The sequence below is a fragment of the Amblyomma maculatum genome, chromosome 1 (genome assembly GCF_055883805.1).
Source record: "Amblyomma maculatum isolate TAMU_Amacu chromosome 1, ASM5588380v1, whole genome shotgun sequence".
In the NCBI taxonomy this organism is placed as follows: domain Eukaryota; kingdom Metazoa; phylum Arthropoda; class Arachnida; order Ixodida; family Ixodidae; genus Amblyomma; species Amblyomma maculatum.
In genome coordinates, this window is record NC_139344.1 from 115,803,645 (window position 1) to 115,828,840 (window position 25,196).

Consider the following 25,196-nt stretch of genomic DNA (forward strand, 5'->3'; position numbering starts at 1 on the left):
ATGCTTAAAACTTCCTAAAATGAACAAGTTCATCTAGGACGCCAATCCAGTCTGGAGGTTCTGGCAATGTACGGTAAACATCTCGTAAGTACATAATGCTTTCAATGAAATTCTCCCTGACTGGACGGACGTTTACATCGGCGTGCCTAACAGCCATCCTTGTTCGCCATATGCTGTGGAGCCCCAGAACCATGATTAGGTCATAAGGAATGTCTCCATCGTTTTCAATTGGTAGAAAACGGATTCCGTACGGTGTTATTGGTAGGTCTTTCTTTAGAGTCCTTTGCAAGATGTCCCAGTAGAAGACTGGATCCCAGCCATCAATAAATACATGATCTATTGTTTCTGGTTTCTTGCATAATATACAGTTAGTTGTCCATAGAACGAATATTCCCTTTTCCTCTAACCAAGTCTTAACTGGGAGCGTGCCTGTATGAAGTTTAAAGAAGAAGGTTTTAATGCTGGACTTAATATTCATCTTTTTAACTCTCTTTAAAACATCATTTCCTGGGCCTCCACAGTATATTGTTCGGTACCTGGGTGTTGGCAACATTGTATCCAGTAGGTCTCTGTACAGTTTTTTCCTTTGCACTGAACTTAAGTACTCAAGGGAAAATCGAGCCTTTAAGATTTGGAATGCAAGTACAACTTCTCGCCAAAACCCAGCTACTGCGCGTCCACCGTCATTGCATGATGACACAATAAATTCAGGTAAGGCATTGCCTAAGTGCACTTGCATTACTGTGCGCAAAAAAATAGTCTTTATGGTCCCGCAGAAAAATAAATCGCGACACAATTTGTCTTAGAAACAGGTGAGACAGGCCTAATCCACCATTACAAACAGAATGAAACAAATTCGTCCTACTAGTACGTTCCCAACTTGCCCCCCAAATGAAAACCGCGAACACTCTGTGAATTTTTTGCAGATTTGTGCGTTTCATGAACAAAAATTGGAGTACGAACCACACCTTGGATATCAAGAAAAGATTGCAGACAGTCGCGCGGGCAAACATGGACAAATTACGGCCTTGCCAGCCTTGCGTCTTTTCCCTGACCCTTTCTGTCTCTTGACGCCAGTACTGTTCGCTATCTTGATAGCTATCAAGTGGCATACCCAGATACTTCGTAGGCAACGATGTCCATCGCATGTTTGCAAACGTTTCTGGTCTTTCGTTCCAGTTACCATGCCAAAAGCCAGCCGATTTTTCCCAGTTAATCTCACAGCCAGTTGCGGTGCAAAAACCGCCAGCAACCTCGACTGCCTCACTTACGCTTTGTCGGTTCACACAGAAAATGCTATATCATCCGCGTACGCAAGTACTTTCAATTCGGATGCTTGTAGCTTGAATCCACGGATTCTTTCAATATTAATCAGGCTTAAACAAAAGGGCTGTAGATACAAGGCAAATAGAAGAGGGGACAATGGACATCCTTGCCTCACTGACGATCGCACGGCTATTGCGTCAGTAAGACTTTTATTTACAATAATACGGGTAGAGCACCCAGCGTATGCCATTTTGACTCCATCTACGATAACACTTCCGATATTTATATGCTCTAAAATGGTGAAAAGGACGTCATGTGAAACGTTGTCAAATGCTTTTGACAAGTCAAGCTGTATCATTGCTACATGTCTTCCGTCTGCATCGCAACACTCTAAAACGCATCTTGCTGTGTGTACATTCGTACAGATAGTGCGGCCCTTAATGCCGCACGTTTGGTGTGGACCTACCAACTGTTTAATGACACCTTGCACCCTCCTTGCCAACACTTTCATAAACAATTTATAATCCACATTTGTGAGGCTTATAGGCCGATAGGACCCCACCGATAGAAGTTTGACTGCGTCATCTGATTTAGGAATTAAGACAATATGTGAAGCTTTGAAAGATGGCGGCATTTGTTTAACGTGTTATGCTTCCTTTATTACGCAGTACAATGCCCTGCTGGCTTCTGATTTGAATTTCTTGTAAAAAGCAGCCCCTAATCCGTCAGGACCGGGTGATTTTCCAGCGCTTATTTCTTCTATAGCCTGCTCAATTTCAAGTACACTGATTGGTTGCTCAAGCCTGGCTTTAACTTCATCCTCAAGCCTGGGCATGGTCTGCAAAAACTGACTTTCGAATTGTTCTTTCCTTTGCTTAGCCCGCCCAAGTAGCTCACTATAGTACACTGCAAACGCTTCTTTGATAACCTCGCATTCTGTTGCAACTTCGTTATGGTAAAGTATCTTTTGAATTTTGTTTTTTTCCGCGTATCTTTTCTCGTCACCAAGTGAGCGCTTGTTCGGTGTCTCGCCAACCCATAATCGCTCTGCTCGTGCTCGCACAATAGCTCCCCTATATCTTTCTTCATCGATAAGCTCAAGTTTATTCTTAACTTCTTTAATCTGCTTCGACCACAATCCAGGCGTCCCGCTATCTAGGTTCAGCAACAAGTTGAGTTGACGGTGCAGATCTTTCTCGTTCTCTTTACTGACATGTCGTAAAATGGTTGCTCTTTCTATTGCTCTCATTTTTATATTGTTCTTAAAACTTTCCCACTCACTCATCCAGTCCCCTGATTTGGTCGCGAACAGTGCGTTGAACATTTCCTTTACTTCGTTCACATAGCTCTCATCCTCCAAAAGTTTAGAATTAAATTTCCAAAGCTCCCAGTTAAATTTAGATTTATTTTTCTTTGCTCCTATGCAAAAAACTACTAGGCTGTGATCTGTAAAAGAGACGTGCTTAACTTCATAACTTCGGCACAGAGGCGCGAGTTCTAGGCAAATGTATGCACGATCTAGCCTCGCATGACTTTCTCTTTGGAAATGTGTGTACTGGCGTTGTCCACTAGGTGATAAAAGCCAACCAACGTCTTCTAGATGATACTCTGTGGTTAACGTCCTTAATAAGTGCGCGCTAGGGTCCTTCACAGGCTGAAGTTTTACGCGATCTTCAGGCATACATACACAATTGAAGTCACCCACCATAACACATCTTTCACCCTTCAAATGCTGTTCGAGCTGCTCGAAGAACAACCTACGCTCTCCTTCCTTATTAGGTGCATAGACGCATATCATACGCCATTTCAAATTAGAGAAGGAAAAGTCAACAACAATCAGGCGTCCAGAAGGGCACACAGTGACTGCCTCCTCGACGATGCCCAGACTGTTGCAAATAAAAATTACACACCCTGCCGAATTGCCAACAGCATGACACACACATACATTGTACCTATCTCTGAATGGTTGCACCATGCGGTCCGTTTGTTCTTCGCTTTCTACCTTCGTTTCTTGTATAGCGACCAAGTCCAATTCGTTTTCAAGAAATAGCCGACTAACTTGATATTGCCGCCGCCTCGCTGCCATTCCGCGAACGTTTAATGTGGCTACACGTAACGCAGACTGGAGGTTTACTGCCATTTAATTTCAAAACAAAAGGACCGCACGGCGCTTTCCTAGGCAGTCTGGGAAGCAGTTGAGCATGTGCACTTGCTTTTTTGGTTGAGCCCGTAGCCACTGCGAAGAGACCTTGCTTCTCGGTCGAAGCACCTTGAAGGGTTTGTCCAGTTCCTTATGCACAAACTTCACAATCGCTCTTTGCTACGAGGGTGGTGTCCCGACCGTATTCCGGTCGAGGGAGATGTTTGGCTTCGGTCTGAAGCTAGGTCGCCGTGGCATGGCGGCTTTGGGGGGTGGTCCCTCGTTGTTAGTGTAGTCAAGGCCGTCTCCTGCTCCCACGCTGTCCCCGTGCGTTCTTTTTGAGTTCACAGTTAATTCCATCGGCTCCCGCTGACTTCCATTGCCTGCGGCTGACGCTGCTCTTCGGTCACTACTAGACGCAGCCTTCGTAACTCCAGGTGGCTGCACGCCGTCCTGGGCGTGTTCGTCTGGCTGGCCCTCCGACAAGGTGCTCTCGGAGGACTTCTCAGCAGCCTCCGAAGGCGTCTTTACCTGTGTAGCAGGTGTCTCGCTTTTCGTGTCACGGCTTGCGGCCTGCGTGGAGCCTTCAGAATTTTCGGAAGACGCGTTAGGGTATCGCGTGGACAATTGCAGCCTCCCTTTCGCTGCTTCCTCGGCGTCGGCTTCATCCATAATGAGGTCTGAAGCGTCCTCTTGTTGCAGTGGTCCAGTAACACTCGCGTAAGTTTTAACGCACATGTCTTCCCGATGACCAAAGCGCCTGCATCGGGTGCAACGAGGAACACGACACTCGCGTCTTATGTGCCCCGCAGTCCGGCACCGGAGACAAAGCGGAGCTCTGCCCGGCACTACCACCAGAGCCAACTCGCCTGCTACGCGGAGCTGGTGCGGGAGGTCGTCCACCGAAACACCGGATTTCAGCTTGAGCCCAATTACTCTGGTCGTTGATGCTTTGTCCGCAACGCCACTGACCCGCCACTTTTCCTTCGAAATGTCCGTTACCTTCCCAAAATGTGCAAGGGCAGATCGCACGTCGTCATGGACACCGTAGACAAGCCAGTGCAACTTCAGCCTCACGTCCTGGTTCATTGGATCGATGATGACGCATCGTCGTTCCTTCACCCTGAAATCACGCAAGGCCAACATTTTCTTCATCCCGTCTCCGCTCTTGAATGTAAGCGCCCAGACGTGATTCATCTGGTACGCCCCCAAGGCGATCACCTCGGGGAGCATATCCAGACCATCCAACGCATCACGGAAGTCTTCCACGCGATACGGCCGACATCTCACATCAGCATGCAGAAAAACAGTATTTAAAACATTCCGACCTGATGGCAGTTGAGGCAAAACGACTTGATAATCCTGGTCCGGTAAGTCCGCAATCCTGTTTCCGCGACCCAGCTGGGCCGCTGTTACCGCTCCGTCGGAGCACATGATGGCACGTCCGTTCACCTCGGCGGCCGGAAGTAGAATCTCCTCCAGGTATCCTAGTCACTAGACCACGCCGGAACACAGCGGGGAAGCTTAAACGCATGCACAGGGCGCTCTAAAATAAGATGGAAAGAACAAAAAAAAAACAGAAGAGCAGGTCTCACCGAGATTTGAACTCGGATCGCTGGATTCAGAGTCCAGAGTGCTAACCGTTACACCATGAGACCGCACATTCCGACGCCGGGAATCGAACCCGGGCCTCCTGGGTGAAAGCCAGGTATCCTAGCCACTAGACCACGCCGGAACACAGCGGGGAAGCTTAAACGCATGCACAGGGGGCTCTAAAATCAGATGGAAAGAACAAAAAAAAAAAAAACAGAAGAGCAGGTCTCACCGAGATTTGAACTCGGATCGCTGGATTCAGAGTCCAGAGTGCTAACCGTTACATCATGAGACCGCACATTCCGACGCCGGGAATCGAACCCGGGCCTCCTGGGTGAAAGCCAGGTATCCTAGCCACTAGACCACGCCGGAACACAGCGGGGAAGCTTAAACGCATGCACAGGGTGCTCTAAAATCAGATGGAAAGAACAAAAAAAAAAAAACAGAAGAGCAGGTCTCACCGAGATTTGAACTCGGATCGCTGGATTCAGAGTCCAGAGTGCTAACCGTTACACTATGAGACCGCTCATTCCGACGCCGGGAATCGAACCCGGGCCTCCTGGGTGAAAGCCAGGTATCCTAGCCACTAGACCACGCCGGAACACAGCGGGGAAGCTTAAACGCATGCACAGGGGGCTCTAAAATCAGATGGAAAGAACAAAAAAAAAAAAAAAAACAGAAGAGCAGGTCTCACCGAGATTTGAACTCGGATCGCTGGATTCAGAGTCCAGAGTGCTAACCGTTACACTATGAGACCGCTCATTCCGACGCCGGGAATCGAACCCGGGCCTCCTGAGTGAAAGCCAGGTATCCTAGCCACTAGACCGCTTTCTTTCTTTTTTTTTTTCTTTATTGCCGGACAATGCACAGTTTACAAGAGATAAAATACGCCAACCTGTCTTCAGCTGGCGACACAAATTAAAATTTCTTCAGGCACACTAACTCATCAAATACATCGATCCACTCAGGAGGTTCGGGTAATGCCTGATACACTTCTCTCATGTATACCATACTCTGAATGAAATTTTCGCGTACAGAGAGAACATTTGGATCTGCGTGACGCACTGCCATTCTTGTTTGCCACAAACTGTGAAGGCCTAGGAGCATAAGCATGTCATAGGGAATTTCATCACTTTTCACTGGGAGAAACCGGATGCCGTAGGGTGTAATGGGCAGCTGTTTCTTTAGAGTTCGTTGCAATATGTCCCAATGGAAGATAGGGTCCCAGCACTCGATGAAAACGTGTTCAATTGTTTCCGCTTTTTTGCACAATAGACAATTAATTGTCCATGGAACGAATATGCCCTTCTGGTGTAGCCATGCTTTTACGGGGAGGGTGTTCGTGTGTAACTTAAAAAAGAAGGATTTAATGTGAGGTCTAACTGGCATTCTTTTGACCCTCTTCAACACATCCCTTCCTGGGCCTTCACAGTAAATTACTCTGTACAATGGAGCTGGTAGTAGGTTTTCCAGCAAGTCAGCATACAATTTCTTTTTTGTAACAGAACACAGGTAATTCAATGAGAACTGAGCATGCAGCATACGGAAAGAAACCACAACTTCATGAAAGTATCCAGTCACGCGACGGCACCTTATATCACTGGTTGTAACAATGAATTCAGGCAGCGCTCTCGCGAGTCGAACTTGCATAACTGTGCGCAAGAAACTGTCCCTTTGATCCCGTAGAAAAAAGAAACGTGACACAATCTGCCTAATAAACAAATGAGATAGGCCCAGGCCTCCATCGCGGACTGAGCGGAAAAGATTAGTGCGGCTGACTCTCTCCCAAGTTGAGCCCCATATAAATACAGCAAAAACTCGGTGCATTTTCTGTACATTGGCACGGCTCATACACAGCACCTACAGCACGTACCATACTTTAGCTATCAAAAACAAATTGCACACAGTGGCACGCGCAAACATTGAAAGGCCACGACCCTGCCAATTTCCCATCTTCTCCCTCATTCTATCCGTTGCCTCACTCCAGTACTCTGCGGGATTCTGATAGTGCTCGAGTGGTACACCAAAATACGTCGTTGGTGTGGTTACCCAATTCATGCATGCAAACCTATCTAGCTTAATGTCCCCGTTGCCATGCCATATACCAACACTTTTTTCCCAGTTTAACTCTGAACCAGTGAGCTTACAGAACTTCTTAGCAAGATTGACGGCCCCTAACACACTCTGGCGATCTTGACAGAATACGGCTATTTCGTCAGCGTACGCCAGTAATTTTACCTCTGTAGAGTGTATCTTAAAACCTATTATGGCTGTTTGACGAATCACTGCTAAACAAAAAGGTTCAACATAAATAGCAAACAATAGGGGTGACAGTGGGCATCCTTGTCTTACAGAAGATCGTATAGGCACTCTCTCTGTAAGAGATTTATTTATTATGAGCTGTGCTGCACAATCTTTGTAGGCCATCATTACGCCATCTAAAATGGTGCGGCCAACATTCACATGCCTTAATATGCTGAACAGAATCTCATGTGAAACCCTATCAAATGCTTTCGCCAGGTCGAATTGCAGCATAGCAACTTGACCTTCCATGTCATCGCAGCACTCTAACACATTTCTGGCAATGTGCGTATTGGTAAGGATTGTTCGCCCTTTGATACCGCACGTCTGATGCGGCCCGACAAGCTGTTTAATCACGCTTTGCACCCTCTTCGCCAGTACCTTCATGAATACTTTGTAATCAGTATTTGTAAGGCTGATAGGCCTGTACGATGTTACTGACAGTAGCTTTTCACGGTCATTCGTTTTTGGGATCAGAACGATATGGGCTGCTCGAAAGGACGGTGGCACCTGACTTTTATTATAGGCCTCATTGAACACGCGGTGCAGTATATATGCCAGCTCATTGGCAAAAGCCTTGTAAAATGCGGCTCCAAGTCCGTCTGGTCCCGGTGACTTGCCTGCAGGCATTTCCTCGATAGCAGTCTCAATTTCGCGCACGCTTATCGCTTCCTCCAGGCGTTCTTTGTCGTCATCTTCTATCTTTGGCATATACGGACATAAACTCCGTCATGAAATCGTCACTGACTCGGGTAACGTTGCTAAATAACTGGCTATAATAATCCACGAAAGCTTGCTCTATCAATTTTTGTTCACCCGTCACCTCGTTTTGATAGCGGATCTGTCTGATTTCGTTTTTTGATGCATGCCTTTTCTCGTCGCTTAGAGATCGTTTATATGGTGCTTCCCCAAGCCATAAGCGTTCGCTCCGCGCTCGAATCAGAGCTGCCCTGTATTTTTCGTTGTCTATAACCTCCAGTTCACTTTTGGTTCTTCTTATTTCGGCTGCCACTTTTTCCGGTTCGGAACTCACTGTGTTTACCAAAAATTCCAGCTGGCATTGCAGTTCTTTTTCTTTCTTCATTTCATTTCGACGCTTGATGCTCCCTCTTTCAATCGCAGCCATTTCGAGTTCAGTTTTAAATTCTTCCCAGGCAAATCCGTAATTTTCTGGCTCATTATTCATTAGCCACCCCAGTTTTTTCTTGACTCCGTTAACAAAAGCTTCATCATCGAGTAGTTTAGCGTTGAACTTCCACAGGTTCCAGTTGAATCGCTGCTGCTTTGGCTTATTGCCAATGGTGAAACTCACAAGGCAATGATCGGAGAATGAAACAGGTATAACTGTATAACTATTGCAGTGTGGCACCAACGGAAGCGATACGTAAACTCTGTCAAGCCTTGCTTGACTATTTCGCTGGGTGTGCGTGAATTGTGGCCGCCCACCGATCGTTATCGTGCGACCTAGATCTTCCATGTTATAGTCAGCCACTAAGGATAGGAGCAAGTCAGCGCTTCGGTCACTTGTATATACCAGTTTAGACCGGTCTTCGGAACAACAAACACAGTTAAAATCTCCAAGCAAAATAACGTACCTGTCACATTGCATATATTGCTTAAGGTCTTCAAAAAAATGACATTGCTCACATACACTGTTGGGAGCATAGACACAAATCAAGCGCCACCCTTTTTCAGTTAGCGAAAAATCCAAGACGATAAGGCGTCCCGTTTCAGACACAGTAATCATTTCCTCTATAATTCCAACACTTTTACGTATCAACACAACACAGCCAGCAGATTTTCCGACGGCATGACATACACAGATGTTGTAATTGGTTTTAAAAGGCGACACCATACGATCGGTCTGCTCTTGCTTTTCCACCTTTGTCTCTTGTACCGCAATTAAGTCAAGCTCTTTTTTCATGCATAGGCGGCTAAGCTGATATTGCCTTCGCCTCGTTGACAAGCCCCTGACATTAATTGTCGCTACATTTATCGAGTAATTGCAGTACGCCACCCTCCCTTCCGAATTTTGATATATTTCGAGCAGATCGTAGCGAAATGAGGGGTGGGGGGGTTCTCATTGCCACTGATCGCTCATTACGTTGCTCACGTGTGACAATTTCAAGCAAATTGGAAATGGTTTGGCTCTGCTGTAATGCATGTTATCCACGTGTTCTCATTGGTATATGCTATCGCCCCCCAAACAATGATCCTTTATTTAATTCCTTGTTGCATGATGCCCTAAACACGCTAACGACCCTTTATACCAATACTCCAATTTTATTGTTTGGCGACTTCAACTTTCCATCTATCGTCTGGTCGGATCTTGCTTCCACGCTTTCAAAATCTAACCCTGAGTGTGAATTTGTTCACACCTGCCTCACGTTTGGATTAGATCAAATAATCGACCGTCCAACTCGTTTAACAGATCATTCTGCTAATATTCTGGACCTTGTGCTGACATCACAACCTAATAGCTTCTCACCCATCACTTACAATAAAGGGCTCAGCGACCACATGGCCATTCATGCTACATTTTCTTGTGATTTACGAAACGCGAAAAAGATCAAGAAAACGCTTACCCTCTATAATAAAGGTAACTACGTTGGCTTTAACCGCGATCTTGCTGCTTTCCTTGATAACTTTTCGTCTGGTTTTTCACTACGCTCTCTTGAATCTAACTGGTTACTCTTTAAGTCCGAAATGCAACGCCTAATAAATTTACATATCCCGACCATAACCGTAACAGAACGTCCTGGATCCCCATGGTATAACAAAACACTTAAAAGATTAAATAACAAAAAGAAGCGATTATTTCGTGCAGCTAAAACTACAGGCACGGCTACCGCCTGGGAGAAATATTACACTGCCGCGGCTAATTACGATACCGAGGTCATCAAAACTAAGAATAACTTCTACTCATCCACCTTGCCTAACATGCTGCATGAAAACCCGAAGCGTTTCTGGAAAACTATTTGCCCCTCCACCTCTAGCATAATTTCTCTGACTGATAATTCTGATGTTTCCTCTTCTGAATCAGAGGTTCCTAATATTCTAAATAATGCATTTTGTTCTATATTCACAAACGAACCTCTTAATAACCTCCCTGATGCACCCAGTTTTCTTCACACACCTATGGATAACATTGCATTTGAACCGCGCGGCATCGCCATGGTCATCGATAAACTAAAAAATTCTTCATCCGCTGGTATTGACGGCATCAATGCCAAAATCCTCAAAAACACCAAAGACCTCTGCAGTATCATATTGTCTCTGATTTTTCAGCAGTCATATTCTTCGTGCTCATTACCACGGGACTGGCGCATTGGGAAGGTCATTCCAGTCCACAAGAAAGGTAACAGATCTTCACCACTTAACTATAGGCCAATCTCATTAACCTGTGTTTGTTGTAAAATTATGGAACATATCATATATTCTCATACTGCCAAGTTTTTATCATCTCGTAATTTTTTTCATTCTAACCAACACGGCTTTCGTAAAGACCATTCCTGTGACACGCAACTTGTTCTTTTTCTTCATGATATACACGCATGCCTAGATCGTAACATTCCCACGGATTCAATATTTCTGGATTTCGAAAAAGCATTTGATAAAGTCCCGCACGCGCGCCTAATTCTTAAACTGTCACGCCTAAACCTTCATCCCCTAGTTCTGGATTGGATTCGAGCCTTCCTTACTGATCGTTATCAATTCGTTCATGCTAACTCACACTCGTCATCCCTCTCCCCTGTCTTGTCTGGCGTCCCTCAGGGGACCGTTTTAGGCCCTCTTCTGTTCCTTATCTACATAAATGATTTACCCTCTAACATCAGATCTAATGTCCGACTCTTTGCGGATGATTGCGTCATCTACCGCCCAATACATAATTCCTCCGACGCCACCATTCTTCAAGAAGATCTCGCACGCGTCGAAGAATGGTGTAGTACTTGGCTCATGTCCCTAAATAGCAGTAAAACGTCACTTATTTCTTTCCATCGCCGGCGCAACCACCGTGAAAATACTTATACAATTATCAACAATCCTATTTCATCCGTTGACTCATACAAGTATCTTGGTATCCATTTAAGTAAAGATTTAACCTGGTCGCATCATATTCACCACATCACCAATTCAGCCAATCAAGTTCTAGGGTATTTGCGCCGTAACCTATCACTAGCTCCCCCTCCCATTAAGCTTCTTGCTTATATAACTTTCATACGTCCTAAACTTGATTACGCATGTGCTGCATATGATCCCCACTATACTAACCTAATCACCACGCTCGAAGCAGTCCAAAACCGCGCCGCCAGATTCATTTGCTCAGACTACTCTCGCTATACTATCGTTACAGCACTAAAATCTCAGCTTAATCTCCCAACACTGGCCTGTCGGCGTAAAATCGCCCGTCTTTCGCTGTATCATAAATTTTATCACACTTCCGATCATGACACTGCCCCGATAACACGCGCTCATCGCTTTTCTCGTCATAGTCACACTAACGCCGTCTACCCTGAACGGGCCCGCACCGAAACATATAAAATGTCATTTTTTTCTTCGAACAGCCAATGACTGGAATGACCTTCCATCCGAAGTGGCGGCCATCATCAATCGTGTTCTATTCAAAACCGCCATTGAAGACCATCTGTGTTCGTATTAACTTTTTGTTTGCCCACCCCTCATGTAATGTCCCCTGTGGACCCTTGAGGAAACAATAAATAAATAAATAAATAAAGCATGCTTATAGATTCGTGTGATGTCATTACACACATGACTGCCACAACCACATCGTGCGTGTAGTAAAAACTCAAGAAATGGTACGAACAAAGAACATCCGGCAAAGTCCTCAACTGTACCTTGAAGGTGCATCTCGAAGTTCCCTTGAATCCTTCCATTTTGACTCAGGAGCGGTTAGGCGCCTTCGACGGCACCGATTCTGTACACTAAGTGGGCGTCGCCGCCGGTCTTCGGTCCGGCGGGATGTTCGGTTTTGGGCGTAATGTCGCCCGACGTCCCCCCGTTGTTTTTGCCGGGGGTTCATCATTAGCCGGTTGGCCTTGCTGTCCATCCTGGATGTCCGCCTCTTCATGCGTCCTTTTCGTGACAGTACCAGTCGTGCCTGGCTCGTTTAAATCCATTGCGCCATCATCGCTTGCCTCCATTTCATTGCCTGTGGAAGCTGAAGATCCTTCATCGCTCTCAGAGTGCGTTGAAGGCGGCTCCAGTTTAAAAGTCGGGGCAGCTGGATAATTAATGTTCTTAGCTTCGTGCTGCACTCCAGATGTTTGCTCTTGAGGCTTCGCATCTTCATTATTCGGTCCTGCTCCTTTAGAGGTTTCCTCGACGTCTGCTTCGTCCATGAGCAGGTCGGTGACATCATCCTTTGCCACTTTATGTGTTACAGAAGCGTGCGTCTTCACGCACTGTTCCTCTTCGTGTCCATAACGATGACAAAGAGCGCAGCGCGGAACACGACACTCGCGTCGGATGTGTCCCGTATTGCGACAGCGCAGGCATAACGGGGCCCTGCCCGGCACCACAACCAGTGCAAGTTCACCTGCAATACGGAGCTGATGTGGCAGGTCATCCTCCGTCACACCTGTCTTCAAAATAATAGTCACCAGGCGCGTCGAGGATGCTTTGTCGTGCACGCCTTGAACACGCCACCGTTCCCGGGACACTTCAGTCACTTTGCCATACGGCAAAAACGCCGCTCGTATGTCATCGTCCGGCACGTTGTGAAGCATCCAATGTAATTTTATGTGCAGTGCTTGATTGGCAGGATCTACCACAAGGCAGCGGCGTTCTTTCACCGTCACCTCCTTCCTAGACAAGAGCCTTTTCACACCGTCTTCATTTCTGAAGGTCACTGCCCATACATGACTCATCTGGTACGCCCCCAGGGCGATAACTTCAGACAGCAAGCCCAGGCTCGCCAATGCATCACGGAAGTTTTCAACTCGGTATGGCCTTGCCCGCACATCGGCATGCAAAAAAATGGTATTCAAAACAACTCGCCCTGTTGGTAGCTGAGGCAGGAGCACTTGGTATTCCGATTCATCAGAGTCAAACATCCTGTTACCGCGGCCCTGGTGGGCCGCTGAAGCCGCTCCTACGGAGCTCATGCTGAACACGTCCGTTCGCTAGCGCGTCCGGAAGTCACTCCACCCTAGCCACTAGACCACGCCGGAACACAGCGGGGAAGCTTAAACGCATGCACAGGGGGCTCTAAAATCAGATGGAAAGAACAAAAAAAAAAATAAATAAACAGAAGAGCAGGTCTCACCGAGATTTGAACTCGGATCGCTGGATTCAGAGTCCAGAGTGCTAACCGTTACACCATGAGACCGCACATTCCGACGCCGGGAATCGAACCTGGGCCTCCTGGGTGAAAGCCAGGTATCCCAGCCACTAGACCACGCCGGAACACAGCGGGGAAGCTTAAACGCATGCACAGGGGGCTCTAAAATCAGATGGAAAGAACAAAAAAAAAAAAAAAAAAAAACAGAAGAGCAGGTCTCACCGAGATTTGAACTCGGATCGCTGGATTCAGAGTCCAGAGTGCTAACCGTTACACCATGAGACCGCACATTCCGACGCCGGGAATCGAACCCGGGCCTCCTGGGTGAAAGCCAGGTATCCCAGCCACTAGACCACGCCGGAACACAGCGGGGAAGCTTAAACGCATGCACAGGGGGCTCTAAAATCAGATGGAAAGAACAAAAAAAAAAACAGAAGAGCAGGTCTCACCGAGATTTGGACTCGGATCGCTGGATTCAGAGTCCAGAGTGCTAACCGTTACACCATGAGACCGCACATTCAGACGCCGGGAATCGAACCCGGGCCTCCTGGGTGAAAGCCAGGTATCCTAGCCACTTTTTTTTTTCTTTATTGCCTGGACAACATAAATACATACGCAACACTACCACAGTGCAATGGTTAATAAAAGACGTCCAGCCTTCTTGGACAGTACGTCGCTTAAAAGGGCTTCAAGTTGACTAGCTTGTCCATTTCCGGTAGCCATTCAGGTGGATCACCTCGGCTTTTCAACACTTGTTTGATGTAGACCACATTTTCCATAAAGTACTCTCGCGCAGGACGGACATGTTCATCAGCATTTCTCACAGCCATACGGGTCTTCCATAGACTGTGCAGGCCCAGTAGAATAATCATGTCGAGGGGTAACCCCCCTACATCAGCTGCCGGGAGGAAGCGGATTCCCCGAGGGGAAATTGGAAGCTGCTTTTTGAGCGTGCGCTGCAGAATATCCCAAAGGAATATCGCGTCCCAACATTCAAGAAAAATATGCTCAACGGTTTCAGGCTTTCGACAGATTATACAGTTCACTGACCAAGGGACAAATATTCCCTTATCCTCCAGCCACGGTTTAACCGGCAGTGTTCCGCTGTGTAGTAGAAAAAAAATGTCTTTGTTGACGAGCGCACGGGCATTTTCTTTACCCTTTTCAGGACGTTCATTCCTGGGCCTACACCGTATATGGTGCGATACATTGGGACCGGGAGCATTACATCTAGTAAATCTTTGTACAATTGTTTCTTTGTTATTGAAGACAGGTATTCTTTGGAAAATCTAACATTTAATATTCGGAAACTCAGTACGACTTCACGCAAAAACCCACGAATACTTGTTCGCCTTAATTCAGATTTAGACACAACAAATCCTGGTAACTCGTGCCAGAGACGCACCTGTATCACAGTGCGCAATAATGGATGGCTCTGTGTACGCAGAAACATAAAGCGAGACACAATCTGTCTCAGAAACAAGTGAGTAAGACCGAGTCCCCCTTCTCTAACCGGACGGAAGAGATCGGTACGACTTGTTCTTTCCCACACTGAACCCCACAAAAAAACAGCAAAAACTCTGTGTAGCTTTTGAATACTGACTCGCGACATGCACAACACTTGAAGAACATACCAAACTTTAGCAACAATAAACAAATTACACACAGTTGAACGGGCGAACATGGAGAGCTCCCTTCCGCCCCACCCTAGTGTTTTCTCCCGAGAACGTTCAGTCTCTTGCACCCAATAATCATTTGCGTCTTTGTAATGTTCAAGTGGGACCCCTAGATATTTCACTGGTAGTGTCGAGAATTTTATGTTTTCGAGGGATTCAGGAGTGGAATCCCAACTGCCATGCCAAAAGCCCATACATTTGTCCCAGTTTATTGAACTACCCGACATCTGACAAAACTTCTTTGCTAAGTGCACTGTTTGACTAATACTTTCCTTGTCTTGACAAAAGACAGCAATGTCATCGGCGTACGCCAAAATTTTAACTTCGCTAGCCATCAGTCTGAATCAGTGTATACGTTCACAGTGAATGATCTTTTGGCAAAAGGGTTCGAGGTAAATCGCAAATAGCAAGGGCGATAGTGGGCAGCCTTGTCTAACTGATGACATCACTGGAATATTTTTCGTTAGTTGCTAGTTTACAACAACCTTAGTATAACATTCGTTGTAAGCCATTTTTATTCCATCTAATAAAATAGATCCAACTTTAATATGTTCTAGTTTTTGAAAAAGTATGCCATGCTCAACAAGGTCGAAGGCTTTCTCAAGGTCTATCTGGAGCATTGCAACGTGGTCACTCCAAGCGTCACAACACTCCAGAATGCTTCTAGCTACATGAATGTTTACACTTATTGTTCGGCCTTTAATACCACACGTCTGATGATGCCCTACTATTTCCTTAATGACCTTCTGTAACCTACTCGCAAGAACCTTCATAAAAATTTTATAGTCAACGTTAGTCAGACTGATTGGACGATATGATGTTACAGATAAGAGCTTTAAAGGATCGTCACTTTTTGGAACCAGTACAACGTGTGTTTGACGAAAGGACGGAAGGATTCAGTTTTCTTCATACGCCTGCAAAATCACTCGGTGCAAGGCGGTTGCGATTTCGCTCTTAAACAACTTGTACAATGCTGCACCAACACCGTCTGGACCAGGTGTTTTCCCATGGCTTAGTTCCTCAATAGCTTTTTTCAATCTCATTTACAGTTATTGGCGCTTCCAGACCTGCTGTAACAATTGCGTCCAATGCTGGAATTAATGCAAGAAATTTTTGTTCGAAACCTTGTCCACTGGCCGTTGGCGCCCTATCAGGTTGCGATAGTGCTCAAAAAAGGCCATTTTTATTCCCCCGCCGTCACTAGTAACCGTATCTCCGTATCTTATCTGTCTTATTTCGTTTCGCGTATCGCTTTTCATCACTTATCGAGCGTTTCGTCGGCGCCTCACCCATGAGCAACCTTTCCGCCCGGGCTCGTACTATTGCTCCCATGTATTTTTCTTTATCTGCACATTCTAACTGCGCTTTCAGTTTTCTGATCTGTGCGGTATATTTTCCGGGCTGCAGATTTTCCAAGCTTAAAACGAAACTTAACTCGCACTGCAGTTCTTTTTCTTTCTTCCTTTCTTCTTGTCTCAGGACGGTGCTCCTTTCTATAGCGCCTATTTTAATTTCTTGCTTGAATATTTCCCACGCCGCGATAGATTTCGAAGGCTCACTTTCAAGTAATCGCTGTATCTCCATTTTAACCTCATTTACAAAAACTTCATCATCAAGGAGCTTAACGTTAAACTTCCATAGGTCCCAGCAAAATTTCGAGTTTTTTTTCTTTGTGCCGATAGTAAAAGCCACTAAGCTATGGTCGCTGAAAGAAACATGTTTAACTTTATAATCCGAACACCTTGGTAGCAGAGCCAAAGGGACATAGGCACGATCCAGCCTGGCGTGACTTGCACGCTGGAAGTGCGTAAAGTGTGAAGAGCTGCAAGCCAAAACATGACCAACGTCTTCCATTTCGCATTCTTGCATTAACGTGCTTAGTAGGAGAGCACTTCTGTCTCGCACCGACCTCTTGTCTGACCTGTCCTGGGCATAGCAGACACAGTTGAAATCGCCGAGTAGAATGATGTTCTTTGAACATTTCAAGTAGACACCGATTCGCTCAAAGAAACTACGCCGATCATCCTCTCTGTTAGGAGCATACACGCACATGACACGCCACTGTACACCCGTCAAAGAGAAATCGCAGACAACGAAACGGCCATTGTCACTCACAGTCACTGCTTCTACTAAAATTCCCAAAGAATTGCGCAAAAGCGCAAAACAGCGCACAGCCACCCGAGGTACCAACCGCATGGCACACGCAAATATTATAGCGAGCAGAGAAGGGCTCGACCATGCGGCTCGTTTGCTCATCGCTCTCCACTTTCGTTTCTTGTACCGCCATTATGTCTATATCGTTATCTAACAATAGACGGCTGACTTGGTACTGTCTTCGCCTGGCTGACAACCCTCGCACATTAAGCGAGGCTACACGTAGAGCTACTTCTGGTTCAACCGCCATGCTGAAAATGAATCAAACGAGCCGCACGATCTTACCTGGTACATTGGGGTCAGGAGCGGACAAACTGTGCAGTACAGGCTGGCATGACCGAAAAACAATGCTCTAAGGCAAGGTGGCATCACTGGTTCATGCTGGTGGCGTTGAAACAGAGCGACGCTGCATTTGTCGCCGCTCCGGGCCGCATCAGGAATCCTTGAGCACCAGAAGCGGCCCGAGCAGCCACGAACTCGGGGCTCCTTCATGGCGAAGGCTGCATCCCTGGTGGGTTCCGGTCAGGCGGAATAGTGGGCTTTGGCTTGAAAGAGGGCCGACGTAGAGGGGCCGCTTTGTGGGGCGGTTCCTCTTGTCGGGGGCGCCCGCTGCGTCGGTTACGTCGCGCGTGCGTTTCGTGGTCGCACTATTAATTGAACTTTCGCGCGTGTCCATCGGTGCCTGTTCCTTTGAATACGTTGACGTCAACTTACCACTGGCACCGATAGCAGCAACACTTGCTTCGGTGGCCTCACCTGCAGCGCTCTTTTCATGTTGCAGGGCTTCTTGTCGCTCAGAATTTCCCTCGAGTTGAGGGGGCTGGTTTGTTCCCTCCTTTGAGTCCTTTGCCCTCGCACTATCTTCCGCACCGGTGACTTCCGCGACGTCCACCTCGTCCATGAGGTGTTCTGAGAAGTCGTCGGTTCTTGCAGGCCCTGTTGCACTGGCGTATGTTTTGACACACTGCTCATCCGTGTGGCCGAAGCGACGACAAAGGCTGCATTTCGGCACTTTACAATCCCGCCTAATATGACCTGTGGCCTTGCACCTCAAGCAGAGCGGCGCCCTTCCCGGAACAAGAAGAAGTGCGGGCTCACCTGCTATCTTGAGCTGGTGCGGAATGTCCTCTCTTGAAATTCCATTTTTCAACTTGAGGGCCACTGCTCTCGTAGTGGACCCTTTGTCTGCGACACCAAAGGCTCTCCAACGCTCTTTGGACACGTCAGTCACTGTTTCGTACGGCAGCAAGCCAGCACGGACATCGTCGTCACTAACGCCATGCAAAACCCAGTGGATTTTCAGGCGCACAACCTGGTTATTCGGGTCAATCAGTAGACACGGCCGGTTCTTCACCTTGACATCAGTAGCCGCCAGTAGTTTCCTCGTTGCCTCGGCACTCTTGAGCGTAACGGCCCAGACATGGTTCATCTGATACGCCCCCAAAGCAAGCACTTCAGGGAGCGCACCAGGATGAACCAAAGTATCTCTGAAGTCCTCGACGCGATACGGTTTAACCGCTGGGTCTGCTTGCATAAAAATTGTGTTCAACACAATTCTTCCTGTCGGCAAAGTTGGCAGTACGACCTGGTAATCTTCATCGACGGCAGACAAAAACCTGTTTCCGCGGCCAGACTGGGCCGCTGATACCGCTCAGACGGAGCACATGATTAAACGTCCGTTCGCTTCGGCGCCCGGAAGTAGCCTCCTAGACCACGCCGGAACACAGCGGGGAAGCTTAAACGCATGCACAGGGGGCTCTAAAATCAGATGGAAAGAACAAAAAAAAAAAACAGAAGAGCAGGTCTCACCGAGATTTGAACTCGGATCGCTGGATTCAGAGTCCAGAGTGATAACCGTTACACCATGAGACCGCACATTCCGACGCCGGGAATCGAACCCGGGCCTCCTGGGTGAAAGCCAGGTATCCTAGCCACTAGACCACGCCGGAACACAGCGGGGAAGCTTAAACGCATGCACAGGGGGCTCTAAAATCAGATGGAAAGAACAAAAAAAAAAACAGAAGAGCAGGTCTCACCGAGATTTGAACTCTGATAGCTGCATTCAGAGCCCAGAGTGCTAACCGTTACACCATGACACCGCACATTCCGACGCCGGGAATCGAACCCGGGCCTCCTGGGTGAAAGCCAGGTATCCTAGCCACTAGACCACGCCGGAACACAGCGGGGAAGCTTAAACGCATGCACAGGGGGCTCTAAAATCAGATGGAAAGAACAAAAAAAAAAAAAACAGAAGAGCAGGTCTCACCGAGATTTGAACTCGGATCGCTGGATTCAGAGTCCAGAGTGCTAACCGTTACACCATGAGACCGCACATTCCGACGCCGGGAATCGAACCCGGGCCTCCTGGGTGAAGGTATCCTAGCCACTTTTTTTTTTCTTTATTGCCGTGAAACACAAAAACAAAATACACATGATAAAACACGTCAACTACACTTGAGCTAACGCGTACGCGGCTAAAATTTTTTCAGGTTCACCAACTCATCAAATAGACATTGCCATTGTGGTGGATCCTGCTGCATCCTGAAAGATTCGCGTATATACACCGCACTTTCAATGAAGTTTTCACGCGCAGATCGTGTATTTATATCTGCGTGACGCACCTGCATTCGTGTTTTCCACAAACTATGGAGGCCAAGAAGCATAATTAAATCATAAGGTGCATCATCGTTCTGCACTGGTAGGAATCTGATACCGTACGGAGTTAGGGGAAGTTCCTTTTTAATTGTCCTTTGGAGGACGTCCCATAGAAAAACAGCATCCCAACACTGTAAGAAGACGTGTTCAATTGTCTCCGGTTTTTGGCACAACAGGCAATTCGTTGTCCATGGGACGAAGATACCTTTTTCATTCAGCCAGGTTTTAACAGGGAGCGTATTAGAGTGAAGTTTGAAAAGGAACGTTTTAGCAGATGGCCTCAAGGGCATCTTCTTGACTCTTTTCAAAACGTCCTGCCCTGGGCCTCCACAGTGTAATGCCCGGTAAAAAGGCACCGGCAGCATCACGTCAATGAGATCTTTATACAGTTTTTTTTGGGGAACATTGAAAAGGTAATCAAAAGAAAACCGCACTTCCAGCAACTTGCACGAAAAAAACAACCTCGCGCAGGTAGCCAGTCACAGTACCAGGCATGCTTTCACATGACACTATCCATTCAGGGAGCAACCTCTGCAATCGCACTTGCATCACAGTTCTTAGAAAGATATCTTTTTGATCACGCAGGAATATAAATCGCGAAACCACTTGACGCAAAAACAAATGGACAAGGCCAAGCCCGCCCCTTTTAACAGAAATAAACAAATTCGTCCGGGCGGTTTTTTCCCACGTGGATGAACAAATAAAAACAGCAAAAACGCGGTGCATTTTCTGAATTGAGGTTCGTGAGACACACAACACATTCATGAGGTACCACAGCCTCGAAATAAGAAAAACATTGCAAATAGAAGCGCGCGAAAACATTGAGAGTTGCCTTCCTTGCCACGCATCCGCTTTTTCTTTCGCTCTGGATGTTTCTTCCATCCAGTGCACGTTGGGATCTCGATAACAATCTAAAGGCACGCCTAGATATCGCGTTGGGAGAGCAGACCATCGCAGCTTACAGAAGAAATCAGGTGTCACGTCCCAATCACCGTGCCAAAACCCAGAGCTTTTCTCCCAATTGATCTTACATCCGGTTTGATCACAAAATGTTTGAACGACACCCGTGACTTCACAGATGCTCTTTCTGGTTGCACAAAAGACTGCAATGTCATCAGCGTATGCTAGCATTTTCACGTGTGCTGATTGCAGCTTGAATCCTAAAATGCGATCGCTATCAATGATAGCCAAGCAAAGTGGCTCTAAATACAGTGCAAAAAGCAGGGGTGAGAGCGGGCAGCCCTGCCTTACTGATGACCGTACTGCAATGCTGTCAGTCAGTTCACCATTCACTATAATACGGGTCGTGCAGTTCCATAAGCCATTTTAACACCCTCCACTATGACTTCACCAAGGTTAGAATGCTCTAAAATGGAAAAAAGAATTTCGTGAGAAACACGATCAAAGGCTTTCGCCAAGTCTAATTGCATCATGGCTATCTGACACCCGAGTGCATCAACACATTCTAGTACGGTTCTTGCGACATGTATATTCGTGGCAATCGATCGACCCTTGATGCCACACGTTTGATGAGACCCAACCAATTCATTTATTACGCTTTGCAGTCTTTTTGCTAAAACCTTCATGTACACCTTGTAGTCAACATTGGTGAGGCTTATCGGTCGATATGACCCCACCAACAGTCGTTTCTCCGGATCCTCTGTCTTGGGTATTAGAACAATGTGCGATGTAGAGAAAGACAATGGAACAGCATTACGTTCGTAAGCTTCAGTGATTACATCGAACATAAACTGAGCCGCATAGTGCTGAAACGTTTTAAAGAAGACAGCGCTTAGACCATCGGGCCCAGGGGCTTTCCCAGGTGACAGGTCATCTATTGCAGATTCTATCTCCTGTAACGTTATCGGTGTTTCTAGGCGCGCTTTACTTTCGTCATCCAGTGCAGGCATCAGTCTTAGAAAGTCTGTTTGAAAGCCGCCTACAGTCTCAAGCTTAGCGCTAAGCAGTTCTTCGAAGTGCTCTGCTACCGCATGCTGAATATCTTTAGCACCTTCTGTGATATGGCCGCCATACCTTATACTCCTAATTTCTTTCTGACAGGCGTATCTTTTCTCGTCTGCTAGGGCTCGTTTTGTCGGCACTTTTCCAGCCCAAAGTTTTTCAGCCCTTGCACGTATGACAGCCGCTGTGTATCTTTCGCTGTCGATTGTTTCCAGCTCACTTTTAAGCTCTCGTATTTTACTGGCGAAATGCCCTGGCACAGTACTTTCCATGCTCAAAAAAAGAGCAAGTTGTTCATTCAGTTCTTTTTCTTTTTCTTTCTCTTTGTATCGCAGCTTACTACTCTTTTCTATTGCTTTCAATTTGACCCACTCTTTGAAGCTGTCCCATTCCGCTGCAAAACTTACTGGTCGCATAGCAAGACGATTTTCAAACTCTGTCTTAACTTCAGTAAGGAACTCTTCATCGGCAAGAAGTTTGGCATTCAGTTTCCATAGGTACCAGTTAAAGCGCGATTTCATTCCTTTGCGACCAAACACTGCACTCACGAGACAATGATCGCTGAAAGACACAGGTTTGACCTCATATGCAGTACATAGGGAAACAAGATCTACCGAGGCATACACCCTGTCCAATCTGGCATGGCTATCTCGCTGAAAGTGCGTGAACTCTGGCTGGTTTCCAGTGGAGAACACACTACCAACATCCTCAAGGCTATACTCATGCACAAGTGCATTCAACAGCACGGAGCTTCTGTCGCTTCGAGGTTTACACTTGGCCGCTCGGTCCACAGCTGCGCACACACAGTTGTAGTCACCAAGTACAAGCAAGATTTTGTCGACCTTCAACCACAACTCAATAGACTGAAAAAACAATTCACGCCCACGCCCTGAATTGGGAGCATACACACACACAACACGCCAGCATAAATTAGAGTAGGTAAAATCGGTAACCAAAAGCCGACCACTTGGACAGGCAAAAACGGACTCTACGCTTACTCCCAGCGTGTTACGTATAAATAAAAGGCATCCACCCGATACACCAACAGAATGGCATACACACACATAAAAGTTTGTTTGAAAAGAAGCCACCATACGGTCAGTGCTTTCTTGGCTCTCAATCTTTGACTCTTGCACAGCTGCTATATCTATATCATTATCCACAAGGAGGCGACTGAGCTGGCATTGTCGCCTTCTCGCTCCCAGTCCTCTAACATTCAAAGTAGCTACGTGTAACGGCGAATTAAGCTTGAGAGTCATGTACTAGAGAGAGACGCCAGTACCGGCATGGTGCCTACCTTCATGGTTGCGTGGCCTCCGCTTCTGACAAACAGCGGCGTATGCATGCATGTAATGTCCTGCCAGCAGAATGTCGGGATGCATTCAAACGAAGTCCAAGCCCATTGTTTCATTTTTGCTAACACACGCACCACTTGGTTGTAGAAGGTTCGTGACGCTGGTCGGTAGGCAGCCGACCCACAAATCGTTCAGGTCTCCACAAAAACTACGGAGGCGGTTTCCCCGCCTGCCGCGTGTCAGCCGAGAAGTTCGGCTTCGGTCTTAACGTGGCTCTTCGGATGCCAGAAGTTTTCGGCGGCGGCTCACCACAAACACCGCCTGGCAGCTGAGTCTCCTCGACGCTTTCCTCATGCGGACGTTTCGCGGCAATTAAGGCTGCTGTCTCCGGCCCAACCTCCATGGCATCAGTACAGGAAGGCTCAGTACTGAGATGATCCTCAGCGTCAGAAAATTTGGTTAAGTCTTCTGACCCTTCCTTTGACTCGCTTTCATGGTCCTGGGATGGAACGTTCAAGACATACCGAGGTTCATTCTTTTCATTTGAGACCGTCACCTTATCCTTTGTTAAAACCGTCATGGAAGGCGCGTCCTGTTTCGTTGACTGACCTCTAATGTCAGCAGCCTCCTCCGCATCCGCCTCGTCCATAATTAACTCGGACGAGTCTTCGCTGGTCCCAGGTCCGGCAATGCTAGCGTAGGTTCGTGCACACTGGTTGTCTTCATGCCCGAACCGTCGGCAGGTTCCGCAGCGAGGAACCCGGCACTCTTTGCGGATGTGACCCGTACTCCCGCAGCGTAGGCACAACGGGGGTCTGCCTGGCACAATGACGAGCGCGAGCTCACCGCTAACATTGAGCTGATGCGGCAGGTCGTCGAGCTTCATGCCAGCTTTCAGCTTCAGCGTGACGAGTCTAGTTGTAGAGCCCTTTTCCAGCATACCTTTAACACGCCAGCGCTCCCGGGAAACGTCTGACACCTTTCCGTACGGCGCAAATGCAGCACGAACATCTTCATCTGGCACGTTGTGAAGTAGCCAGTGAAGCTTGAGTCGCACGTCCTGGTTCGCCGGGTCAATCACCAAGCAGCGACCGTTTTTCACAGACAGCTCACCTACACTGACAATCTTGTTGACGGCTTCAGTATCCTTGAGAGTGACGGCCCAGACGTGGCTCATCCGATACGCCCCCATAGCGATAACATCGGGGATTAGCGAGTGTTGTGCTAACGCATCCCGGAAATCTTCCACCCGGTACGGGCGGGCCCTGATATCGGCGTGCAAAAAAACGGTATTCAAAACAAACCGACCTGTTGGAAGTGCAGGCAAAACGACCTGGTAAGTGGTGTCCTTTTCAGCAGTCCTGTTACCGCGGCCTGACATGGCCGCTGAAGCCGCTCCTGAGGAGCCCTGCATCCTGCGTCCGTTCACTGGCGTGGCCGGAAGCAGAATCAGAGTCAGAGTGCTAACCGTTACACCATGAGACCGCACATTCCGACGCCGGGAATCGAACCCGGGCCTCCTGGGTGAAAGCCAGGTATCCTAGCCACTAGACCACGCCGGAACACAGCGGGGAAGCTTAAACGCATGCACAGGGGGCTCTAAAATCAGATGGAAAGAACAAAAAAAAAAGAACAGAAGAGCAGGTCTCACCGAGATTTGAACTCGGATCGCTGGATTCAGAGTCCAGAGTGCTAACCGTTACACCATGAGACCGCACATTCCGACGCCGGGAATCGAACCCGGGCCTCCTGGGTGAAAGCCAGGTATCCTAGCCACTAGACCACGCCGGAACACAGCGGGGAAGCTTAAACGCATGCACAGGGGGCTCTAAAATCAGATGGAAAGAACAAAA

At 47.3% G+C, this 25,196-nt stretch overlaps 2 protein-coding genes, 19 non-coding genes and 2 pseudogenes across 21 annotated transcripts; all 23 read right to left on the reverse strand.

Moving 5' to 3' along the window:
- Window positions 1-4: 4 nt before the first annotated feature.
- On the reverse strand, window positions 5-1,301 carry LOC146203615 (uncharacterized; annotated as a pseudogene).
- Window positions 1,302-4,992: 3,691 nt separating this feature from the next.
- TRNAQ-CUG (transfer RNA glutamine (anticodon CUG)) lies at window positions 4,993-5,064 on the reverse strand. The gene has a single exon. It is a non-coding gene; the product is annotated as a tRNA-Gln (tRNA).
- Window positions 5,065-5,069: 5 nt separating this feature from the next.
- TRNAE-UUC (transfer RNA glutamic acid (anticodon UUC)) lies at window positions 5,070-5,141 on the reverse strand. Its single transcript has one exon. It is a non-coding gene; the product is annotated as a tRNA-Glu (tRNA).
- An 81-nt stretch (window positions 5,142-5,222) lies between these two features.
- On the reverse strand, window positions 5,223-5,294 carry TRNAQ-CUG (transfer RNA glutamine (anticodon CUG)). Its single transcript has one exon. It is a non-coding gene; the product is annotated as a tRNA-Gln (tRNA).
- A 5-nt stretch (window positions 5,295-5,299) lies between these two features.
- On the reverse strand, window positions 5,300-5,371 carry TRNAE-UUC (transfer RNA glutamic acid (anticodon UUC)). The gene has a single exon. It is a non-coding gene; the product is annotated as a tRNA-Glu (tRNA).
- An 80-nt stretch (window positions 5,372-5,451) lies between these two features.
- TRNAQ-CUG (transfer RNA glutamine (anticodon CUG)) lies at window positions 5,452-5,523 on the reverse strand. Its single transcript has one exon. It is a non-coding gene; the product is annotated as a tRNA-Gln (tRNA).
- Window positions 5,524-5,528: 5 nt separating this feature from the next.
- On the reverse strand, window positions 5,529-5,600 carry TRNAE-UUC (transfer RNA glutamic acid (anticodon UUC)). Its single transcript has one exon. It is a non-coding gene; the product is annotated as a tRNA-Glu (tRNA).
- An 84-nt stretch (window positions 5,601-5,684) lies between these two features.
- On the reverse strand, window positions 5,685-5,756 carry TRNAQ-CUG (transfer RNA glutamine (anticodon CUG)). Its single transcript has one exon. It is a non-coding gene; the product is annotated as a tRNA-Gln (tRNA).
- Window positions 5,757-5,917: 161 nt separating this feature from the next.
- LOC146203623 (uncharacterized) lies at window positions 5,918-6,865 on the reverse strand. The gene has a single exon (XM_084585722.1). It carries the CDS (start codon window positions 6,848-6,850, stop codon window positions 5,918-5,920), a length of 933 nt encoding a protein of 310 aa, XP_084441848.1. The 5' UTR covers window positions 6,851-6,865.
- A 5,217-nt stretch (window positions 6,866-12,082) lies between these two features.
- Window positions 12,083-13,477, reverse strand: LOC146203624 (uncharacterized). The gene has a single exon (XM_084585723.1). The coding sequence runs from the start codon at window positions 13,423-13,425 to the stop codon at window positions 12,244-12,246; it is 1,182 nt and encodes a 393-aa protein (XP_084441849.1). The 5' UTR covers window positions 13,426-13,477; the 3' UTR covers window positions 12,083-12,243.
- Window positions 13,478-13,577: 100 nt separating this feature from the next.
- TRNAQ-CUG (transfer RNA glutamine (anticodon CUG)) lies at window positions 13,578-13,649 on the reverse strand. Its single transcript has one exon. It is a non-coding gene; the product is annotated as a tRNA-Gln (tRNA).
- A 5-nt stretch (window positions 13,650-13,654) lies between these two features.
- Window positions 13,655-13,726, reverse strand: TRNAE-UUC (transfer RNA glutamic acid (anticodon UUC)). Its single transcript has one exon. It is a non-coding gene; the product is annotated as a tRNA-Glu (tRNA).
- An 88-nt stretch (window positions 13,727-13,814) lies between these two features.
- TRNAQ-CUG (transfer RNA glutamine (anticodon CUG)) lies at window positions 13,815-13,886 on the reverse strand. The gene has a single exon. It is a non-coding gene; the product is annotated as a tRNA-Gln (tRNA).
- A 5-nt stretch (window positions 13,887-13,891) lies between these two features.
- On the reverse strand, window positions 13,892-13,963 carry TRNAE-UUC (transfer RNA glutamic acid (anticodon UUC)). Its single transcript has one exon. It is a non-coding gene; the product is annotated as a tRNA-Glu (tRNA).
- A 78-nt stretch (window positions 13,964-14,041) lies between these two features.
- On the reverse strand, window positions 14,042-14,113 carry TRNAQ-CUG (transfer RNA glutamine (anticodon CUG)). Its single transcript has one exon. It is a non-coding gene; the product is annotated as a tRNA-Gln (tRNA).
- On the reverse strand, window positions 14,046-17,237 carry LOC146203630 (uncharacterized; annotated as a pseudogene).
- A 1,994-nt stretch (window positions 17,238-19,231) lies between these two features.
- TRNAQ-CUG (transfer RNA glutamine (anticodon CUG)) lies at window positions 19,232-19,303 on the reverse strand. Its single transcript has one exon. It is a non-coding gene; the product is annotated as a tRNA-Gln (tRNA).
- Window positions 19,304-19,308: 5 nt separating this feature from the next.
- TRNAE-UUC (transfer RNA glutamic acid (anticodon UUC)) lies at window positions 19,309-19,380 on the reverse strand. The gene has a single exon. It is a non-coding gene; the product is annotated as a tRNA-Glu (tRNA).
- A 155-nt stretch (window positions 19,381-19,535) lies between these two features.
- Window positions 19,536-19,607, reverse strand: TRNAE-UUC (transfer RNA glutamic acid (anticodon UUC)). The gene has a single exon. It is a non-coding gene; the product is annotated as a tRNA-Glu (tRNA).
- Window positions 19,608-19,688: 81 nt separating this feature from the next.
- TRNAQ-CUG (transfer RNA glutamine (anticodon CUG)) lies at window positions 19,689-19,760 on the reverse strand. The gene has a single exon. It is a non-coding gene; the product is annotated as a tRNA-Gln (tRNA).
- Window positions 19,761-24,833: 5,073 nt separating this feature from the next.
- On the reverse strand, window positions 24,834-24,905 carry TRNAE-UUC (transfer RNA glutamic acid (anticodon UUC)). Its single transcript has one exon. It is a non-coding gene; the product is annotated as a tRNA-Glu (tRNA).
- Window positions 24,906-24,985: 80 nt separating this feature from the next.
- On the reverse strand, window positions 24,986-25,057 carry TRNAQ-CUG (transfer RNA glutamine (anticodon CUG)). Its single transcript has one exon. It is a non-coding gene; the product is annotated as a tRNA-Gln (tRNA).
- Window positions 25,058-25,062: 5 nt separating this feature from the next.
- Window positions 25,063-25,134, reverse strand: TRNAE-UUC (transfer RNA glutamic acid (anticodon UUC)). The gene has a single exon. It is a non-coding gene; the product is annotated as a tRNA-Glu (tRNA).
- Between the last annotated feature and the right edge of the window lie 62 nt (window positions 25,135-25,196).